The sequence below is a fragment of the Salmo trutta genome, chromosome 1, assembly GCF_901001165.1.
Source record: "Salmo trutta chromosome 1, fSalTru1.1, whole genome shotgun sequence".
NCBI lineage: Eukaryota > Metazoa > Chordata > Actinopteri > Salmoniformes > Salmonidae > Salmo > Salmo trutta.
Genome location: NC_042957.1, coordinates 31,349,247 through 31,358,923, shown reverse-complemented (window position 1 = coordinate 31,358,923; position 9,677 = coordinate 31,349,247). Strand labels below are relative to the sequence as shown.

The 9,677-nt window shown below is 38.9% G+C and overlaps 1 protein-coding gene across 3 annotated transcripts in view; it reads left to right on the top strand.

Moving 5' to 3' along the window:
- Nucleotides 1-11: 11 nt before the first annotated feature.
- Nucleotides 12-9,677, top strand: part of LOC115194053 (cyclin-dependent kinase 19) — a 65,846-nt gene continuing 56,180 nt past the window's right edge. For all 3 annotated transcript variants that reach the window (XR_003878279.1, XR_003878278.1, XM_029753361.1), the window contains exon 1: nucleotides 12-299. Coding sequence is in view for 1 of the 3 variants with exons in the window: in XM_029753361.1 (XP_029609221.1) it covers nucleotides 172-299 (128 nt within the window). In the remaining 2 variants the exon portion in view is untranslated. The remainder of the gene's footprint in view (nucleotides 300-9,677) is intronic.

Below are 9,677 nucleotides of genomic sequence, written 5' to 3'. Positions count from 1 at the left end.
AGCCCTGCGTGCCAATTAGAAACGTCAACGAGCCAGTGAACATTAAACGGAGTAGACCAAAATCCCAAACAAGGAAATGGTGGGGGAATAAAACGACCAGATTATTTAATTAATGCATGTAATAATTAATATTTTATTTTATTGTAATTTAAGAAATATTTATGGGTTAAAATGGATTACGACTTCAAAACAAAGCTCGCGGCCGAACGAGAGAAGGTAGAAGATCTATTCGAATATGAAGGTTGCAAAGTGGGTCGAGGCACATACGGGCACGTTTATAAAGCTAAGCGCAAAGACGGGTAAGATTCTGAACGTTATTGTTTACTCAATAAACTGATTGCAGAAAGCCTTATATGAAGACTGTATCTCTTTGCACGTTGGACAGAGACCACATTTGAACCTCCCTGAGCTCTGCCAGTGTGTGTTTTTGTTTTCATGTACGCACTCACTCGCAACGGTCCTCCCCCAAAACAACACAGTGATGATGTTTATTTGACACCCTGTTCATGGGAACCCAGAGTACTTTCAAATTTAGTTATTTATATAAGCCGAATATCGCCAGTAGAATCGTGTAAGCTATGATCTTGGTCAACTTGGCTAAGTTTTTGCTGCTTAAAATAATCATCATATTATTGCCAAGATCTCTCAAGAGCACTGACACAGTCGAACTCGAGGCAACGCTTAACTCCTTTTGGTGCTGGAATACAAATAAAACAAGTGTCACAGCAATGATTAGAATATAAGTATTTGGCTAATACTTTATTATTATTGTTTTCTAATATGGATAAAATACTCAAATCACACAATGAATCATTTTGTAAATGTTTGCTGTTGCTGTTCCTTATTGGCCATTTACTTTGCAAAGGCGCCAACATTTCTGTGGGATCATTTTAAAATACATCGAAATGTGTTTTTCCTGCACAAGCAAGTGATTTCTGCTGTGTTTGATTCTCATTTGGGTACCAATCTCATGATATGCCTGGAGCATAGACTTCTCCCCAGATTGGAGGGAAAGTGGAAATGTAGGCTATGCTATTTCGGTTTTGAGGGGGAGTAGACCACTATATAACACTATCATTAGCCTATACTGGACTATTAGGCCAATCAGATATGCATATAGGACATAGGAACTCATCTGCACTGATCAATCAATACTGGATGTAATCCAGTATATCACCTCCAGTATTGATTGATCAGTGCAATGAGTTCCTATATGTCTATCTGATTGGGCTAGTAGGCCTTATAGCCCATTATTACATTAACATTTTAGTCATTTAGCAGATGCTCTTATCCAGAGCAACTTACAGTAGTGAATGCATACATTTCATTCATTTCATGCATTTTTTTTTTGTACTGGCCTCCCGTGGGAATCGAACCCACAACCCTGGCATTGCACACACCATGCTCTACCAACTGAGCCACAGGGAAGACATTATAGGCTTATGATGACAAAAAATGATCCCTCCTTTAGGGAAGTCAGTGTAATATGGAACTTTTGTCCATAGTAGCAGAATATATACTATCTGTAAGAAACAATAAATAATTTGCAAAATGTAAATGCCAGTGCACAGTTGAGGGTGTTTTTTTCTATATAGGTTCGACTGGTAATTTGGCATAGGGCCTTCTGGCACAAGTCGTAAACTCAGCAAAAAAAGAAATGTCCTCTCACTGTCAACTACATTTATTTTCAGCAAACTTAACATGTGTAAATATTTGTATGAACATAAGATTCAACAACTGAGACCATAAACCGAACAAGTTACACAGACATGTGACTAACAGAAATTGAATAATGTGTCCCTGAACAAAGGAGGGGTCAAAATCAAAAGTAACAGTCAGTATCTGGTGTGCCCACCAGCTGCATTAAGTACTGCAGTGCATCTCCTCCTCGTGGACTGCACCAGATTTGCCAGTTCTTGCTGTGAGATGTTACCCCACTCTTCCACCAAGGCACCTGCAAGTTCCTAGACATTCCTGGGGGGAATGGCCCTAGCCCTCACCCTCCGATCCAACAGGTCCCAGACGTGCTCAATGGGATTAAGATCCAAGCTCTTCGCTGGCCATGGCAGAACACTGACATTCCTGTCTTGCAGGAAATCACGCACAGAATGAGCAGTATGGCTGGTGGCATTGTCATGCTGGAGGGTCATGTCAGGATGAGCCTGCAGGAAGGGTACCACATGAGGGAGGAGGATGTCTTCCCTGTAACGTACAGTGTTGAGATTGCCTGCAATGACAACAAGCTCAGTCCGATGATGCGGTGACACACCGCCCTAGACCATGACGGACCCTCCACCTCCAAATCGATCCTGCTCCAGAGTACAGGCCTCGGTGTAACGCTCATTCCTTCAACGATAAACGCGATTCTAACCATCACCCCTGGTAAGACAAAATCGCGACTCGTCAGTGAAGAGCACTTTTTGTCAGTCCTGTCTGGTCCAGCAACGGTGGGTTTGTGCCCATAGGCGAAGTTGTTGCCGGTGATGACTGGTGAGGTGATGACCTGCCTTACAACAGGCCTACAAGCCCTCAGTCCAGCCTCTCTCCGCCTATTGCGGACAGTCTGAGCACTGATGGAGGGATTGTGTGTTCCTGGTGTAACTTGGGCAGTTGTTGTTGCCATCCTGTAGCTGTCCCGCAGGTGTGATGTTTGGATGTACCGATCCTGTGCAGGTGTCGTTACACGTGGTCTGCCACTGCGAGGACGATCAGCTGTCCGCCCTATCTCCCTGTAGCACTGTCTTAGGCGTCTCACAGTACGGACATTTCAATGTATTGCCCTGGCGACATCTGCAGTCCTCATGCCTCCTTGCAGTATGCCTAAGGCACGTTCACGCAGATGAGCAAGGACCCTGGGCATCTTTCTTTTGGTGTTTTTCAGAGTCAGTAGAAAGGCCTCTCTAGTGTCCTAAGTTTTCATAACTGTGACCTTAATTGCCTGCCGTCTGTAAGCTGTTAGTGTCTTAACGACCGTTCCACAGGTGCATGTTCATTAATTGTTTATGGTTCATTGAACAAGCATGGGAAACAGTGTTTAAACCCTTTACAATGAAGATCTGTGAAGTTATTTTGATTTTTACTTATTATCTTTGAAAGACAGGGTCCTGAAAAAGGGCCGTTTTATTTTATTGCTTTGTTTATTTTCACGGAATGTGGACAATGCATGTATGGGTGAGGGAGCGTAAACAGGGCAGGATCAAAGTTGGGGAAAGCTGAACTTTATGCAAATACTCTGCAATATCGCAACACTATTGACCAATTGAAGCTCACTATAACTTCCAGCCCCTACTGGATTGGCTGTTGATACTTAGCACTACCTTGCCTGCTTGCTAGCACACACATGAGGGCGAAGTTAGCGTGGCTATCCGAATTATGTGGAAATGCACTGTAATCTAATTCGGTTGCATGCTGGTGTTCCGTTCCTCTCATTTCCCGCAAACCCCCCCCCCTCCCTGCTTTTTCTTACAGGTAGCGTCATCTGTCGTTCAAGTAGCCTGAGAAAAACAGCTGATATTTTTTGGACATATTGTGTATTCATTTATGCCATTTGTAGGCTTACTAATATTGATAGATAAGTCCCATTATCTATTTAGTTAATCAATATTCTGGATAGTGTCTCTGTCAAACTGAAACATAGCGTTGTTGTTGCTGATTTTTCAGTGACGCATGCTTTCAGGGGTGGTGCAGTAGGCCTGGCTGACACAACTTACGTGAATCACAGCGATGGAGAGCTGTGACACACTGATGTCAGAAGGACTTCGAGTTAGGTGTTAGCCAGACTAATAGACCTAGCCCAGGGGAGAACGACTGTCCCCTCGCATTGAGGATTTCAAGTTGAAGGCCGAAGGTGGTACTGCAGGCATTGTTTCCAGAAAACAGGATCCTCCATTATAATGAATGGGGAAATGGCAATCTTCGTGGTTAATATTTGTGGATCCATTACTTTTTTTAAATCACAATCATGGTACAAGTAATTTATTTTATTTCACTAGGTGTATGTCCTTGAACCGATTACTTTAAAATCTCACACAGACAGTTATAAGGATAATTTAGTTGCTAATGGCAGCCTGCAGTACATCGGTCGGCCTTCAACTTGAGATACTCAATGAGAGGGGGCAGCACTGAGCTAGCCTGCAACGTCACTGAATAATAGATTAGAGTTAACTTTGATATCCTGAAATACACCTTTATCTCAGGTGGAGGTTTTAATTCTGTATCTAATGATTGACAGATATGCCCCTCCTAACAGATCCAGCATTATTATTCCTGAGTTTAATCTATGTCTTAGTCTTGGATTATTCGATATTTGGAGATCTAAATATGCTGATAAAATGTTCTTCACTTGGAGTAACAAGGACATGTCCAGACAGTCAAGAATTTACGTCTGGTTGGTTTCTAATTCATTAGATAACAATGTAGTCAAGGTATCCATTGAACCATACATTCTTACTGATCGTAAAGTTATATTCTTATCTTTATATATTAATGGATCTGAAGTTAAACCGAATCGGAGTTATTGGAAACTCAATAGTAGACTGTTGGAAGATGATCATTTCAAGATGGATGCCAAAAATATTGTACAAGAAAATTGGAGGAAAGCACAACTATTTAAGCCTTATGGGAAATATTGAAGTATGAAATAAGACAAACAGTCATGAAGCGAGGTAAAGAAATTGCTGAACTTAAAAAATTGAGGGAAGAGAAACTTGTTAAGGAAATACTTTCTCTAATCCCTATAGAGGACCTTGATGAAGAAGGAAAGGGTCAGTTATTTTATTTACAATTTTTTTCTTTAGAAATGGACCAAATATATGAAGAGAGAGCAAAAGGTGCATTTGTAAAATCAAGAAAGAGATGGTTAGAGGAAAGGGAAGAAAAAAACTAAAAATACAAAAATTCTGAATATACCTCTATTCATAAGCTTAATATAGATGGCAAAGAAAATGAAAACTCCAAAGATATTCCAAAACATGTTTCAGAATTCTATGGTAATCTTTACACCAGTAATGTCTGTCCTACTAGTGACATATCTGCCTTTCTAGACTCTGTCAAAAACTATGCAAAATTCATAGATGAAGACTTCCAAAAGTCTTGTGATGAATTTATTTATATTAATGAAATAAATTTATCAGCACGTAAAAAGAGAACAAATCTCCAGGGAATGATGGCTTTATTAGTTAATTCTATAAATCTTTCCAGGAGGATATTGTTGAATTTTTATATTTAATGTTTAAGGAGGCAATTGATTTAGGGGTCCTGCCTGTATATATGACACAAGGCCTCATTTCTGTAATCCCCAAACCAAACAAAGTTCCAATGATGTTTGAAAATTGGAGACCAATCACATTAATGAACAATGATGGAAAGCTACTTGCATTCATCTTTGCAGAAAGACTTAAAGTTATTGACCAAATAATTTATGATACCCAGTCTGTTTTTTTTTTTGAAGGGCTGACATATATGTAATAATATTCAACTAGTTTTGGAATTGATAGACTACAATGAACACATTATGGAATATAGCTTTATTTTATTTGTAGACTTTTACAAGGCTTTTGATACAGTTTAACATTATTTTTTTTATTTTTGAGACTCTTCGATTTTTGGGTTTTGGTCAATATTTTCAAGGTGAACAGTAATTAAGACACTTTACAATAATAGTAACAGCTCTGTGAAATTATCCATGGAACTTCAGAGATTTGACATTCGACGTGGAATTAAACAAGGATGCCTAATTTCTCCTTTCTTATTTGTATTGGTCACACAAGTTATGGCACTTCATATCAGTAAGGATTGTTGTAGGAGTACTCAGATACAAGATAAAGAGAGAATGTTCACAATTGGCTGACAACACCACCATTAAAAAAATAAAGATCATAATGAAGTCAGGAAAGCTATTAAGGGTATTAATGCCTTCTCACATGTATCTGGTTTATCTCTGAATATTAGGAAATGTGAATTATTTGTGTTGAAAAGATGTGACTTAAACTCAGTATGTAACGATGTGATCACATATCTTGGTATTAAAGTTAGCAAAGATCAGAAAGAAAGGGACAACTTAAATTTCTCTCCTATTGTAGAAAAAAATGGAAAGAGATTTAACTCCTGGCTCTTAAGAGATCTTTCTTTATCTGGATGTGTACTTTTGTCAAAATCTGAAGGTCTGTCCAGATTACTGTATACCTCCCTTGCCTTGGATATTCCTCTGTCAGTAACTAAAATGGTTGATACTAAATTATTTAACTTCATATGGAGGAATAAACCTAATTATTTAAGAAAAGCTGTGATATGTACCACCCAAAGTGAGGGAGGGTTGAATGCTCTGGATTTTAATACCTCTATTACAGTCTTTACGATCAAATGGATACTAAACTATTTAAGAAATAAGGATTGTATTTGGAATATAATCCCTAATTTAATATTTCAACAGATTTGTGGTCAGGAATTCTTACTCAAATGCAACTTTGATGTGGGTAAAGATCCCTATTAAGTACAAGTACTTCTAACTTGGAACCTCATGTACAAACAATTTCCCCCACATAGATATACAATCTGGAATAATAAAGCCATATGAAATACAAAAACAAGTTTTTTTCAGAACTGGTTTGACAACAGCGTTATCTGGGTTAAACAATTATTGGATAATGATGGACAACTATATGATTATCCAGAATTCATAAGAACACAAATGTTACATTCACTCCTGAGGAGTTTCAAATAGTTGTCCCTAAAGGTGCTATTCTTCTTCTAGGAGAATATAACAATACTCAAGTGCCACTGTTGAGGATTTTGTAGCCTCAATACTGCTAGAAGGAATTGACATTTTTATACTATAAATGTAATAACATGTATATAAGAACTCTGTCAAGATGTTACTATTCCATCTGCTAGAATATACTGGAATGCAGCCCTAGGACAAGTGAACTGCAACAAAGTCTTGTTGTTGTCTGGCAAATATTGTATATCTAATAAGGTGAAAGAAGTATCATACAAACTCAAAGACCTTTATCATACACAGATTGGGACTGTTCTTATGTCAGAAGATTTTATTTTAAATGAAACTACTATTAATGTTCATTTGAAAGACTGATATTGTTTTATTTTGATCCAAATGATATGGACTCTGATTTAACTTTCATTGTTCCTTTCTTTATTTTTCATGGCAGATTCTATATCCATAAAATGAAGTGGGCAGAGAACAAAACATTGTTTTAATTAAGATGGAATCTAAATATTATTTTGAAAATGATCAGTAAGTGTAAAAACAAAAAAGCAATACTTAGCATAAAACTTTTTGACAAATGGAAAATGTATCTCGATATGTAATACCCCTGTCTGTTAGGTTTATATACTCTTGTTTGTGATTTTCTGTTTTTGTATTTGTTTTGTTCATAATAATAATAAAACCAAAAAATAAAAAATAAAAAGCAAGAGGTTGCATGGCAACAGCATCGACTTCCGGTAGACAGGTGAAGCGCTAGTACGCTCAACTGAAAGGATACCGTTCGTTTACACCAGTGGTTCCCAAACTTTTTATAGTCATTGTAAGCCTGCCACACACACACTATACGATACATTTATTAAACATAAGAATGAGTGTGCGTTTTTGTCACAACCCGGCTCGTGGGAAGTGACAAAGAGCTCTTATAGGACCAGGGCACAAATAATAATATAATAATAATAAATAATTTTGCTCTTTATTTAACCATCTTACATATAAAACCTTATTTGTTCATCGAAAATTGTAAATAACTCACCAAAGGTTAATGAGAAGGATGTGCTTGAAAGGATGCACATAACTCTGCAATGTTGGGTTGTATTGGAGAGAGTCTGTCTTAAATCATTTTCCACACACAGACTGTGCCTGTATTTCGTTTTCAAGCTAGTGATGGCCGAGAATCCACTCTCACATAGGTACGTGGTTGCAAAGGGCATCAGTGTCTTAACAGCGTGATTTGCCAAGGCAGGATACTCTGAGCGCAGCCCAATCCAGAAATCTGGCAGTGGCTTCTGATTTAAATTCAATTTTCACAGAACCGCTTGTTGCAATTTCAATGAGGCTCTCTTGTTCAGATATCGGTAAGTGGACTGGAGGCAGGGCATGAAAGGGATATCGAATCCAGTTGTTTGTGTCATCCGTTTCGGGAAAGTACCTGCGTAATTGCGCACCCAACTCACTCAGGTGCTTCGCTATATCACATTTGACATTGTCCATAAGCTTGAGTTCATTTGCACATAAAAAATCATACAATGATGGAAAGTCCTGTGTGTTCTTGTTAATGCAGACAGAGAAGAGCTCCAACTTCTTAATCATAGCCTCAATTTTGTACCGCACACTGAATATAGTTGCGGAGAGTCCCTGTAATCCTAGATTCAGATCATTCAGGCGAGAGAAAAACATCACCCAGATAGTCCAGTTGTGTGAGAAACTCATCATCATGTAAGCGGTCAGACAAGTGAAAAATGATGGTCTCAATTCAAAAACAGGCGTTAATACTTTACATGGTCGCTGCCCATATCATTGAGTAGTGCAGAAAATGCACGAGAGTTCAGGGGCCTTGCTTTAACAAAGTTAACCATTTTAACTGTAGTGTCCAAAACGTCTTTCAAGCTGTCAGGCATTCCCTTGGCAGCCAGAGCCGCTCGGTGGATGCTGCAGTGTACCCAAGTGGCGTCGGGAGCAACTGCTTGCACGCGCGTTACCACTCCACTATGTTTCCCTGTCATGACTTTTGCGCCATCAATACAGATACCAACAAGAGCAGTAGCTACGTTTGGCTACATACGGACTGTTAGTGGAATTCCCCTGAGAGTGTAACGGTTAATATGATTGGATGTTAATTATTTGACATTGTTGTTATTTTGCTGAACACTAGATGGTTTAATTTTATTTTGGGCAGTGAAACGAGGCTACTCAGGCGAGAAAAAAAACTCACCCAAATGTATAGCCCCGTTGGAAAATATAATGGACTGTTTGAAAATGTGAAGGGGGAAAAAATAAAAAAATGTGGCATATCCCTGACGGCATTGCGCGTACCCCAGTTTGGGAATACCTAGTTTACAGTATACTAAAATGAACTAATAGTATATAGTGGGCTCCTGAGTGGCGCAGCGGTCTAAGGCACTGCATCTAAGTGCAGGAGGTGTCACTGCAGTCCCTGGTTCGAATCCAGGCTGCATCACATCTGGCCGTGATTGGGAGTCCCATAGGATTCATAGGACGGTGCATAATTGGTCCAACGTTGGCCGGGGTAGGCCGTCCTTTCTAAATAAGAATTTGTTCTTAACTGACTTGCCTAGTTAAATAAAAAAATTGTTTGTAGTATATGCTTATTAAGTATGTAGTATACAGTATGGATATTCGAGAAGAGGGAGTCCGCATATATGTGAATTTAGGAACATGAATCAGGATTGTGGCCATGTAGGCTTTTGTGACAGCCTTAAGGCGTCAGCATGCTTCAGTTCGGCTGGCTGCTAGCGAACCAAACGAGTGTGCTCGCATACTCAAAAGACCAGAAAAAAGCGTCAATAGTTTTTCCTATCCTTCCTCAAAATAGTCAGAAGTAATTTAAGATAACTCAAGAAATCTATCATTAATTTAGAAGTTTTTGCCGAGGCGATCTTGGTGGCGCAATTTTACACCTACAGTAACTAAGATGTTTGGCGCTGTATTTATC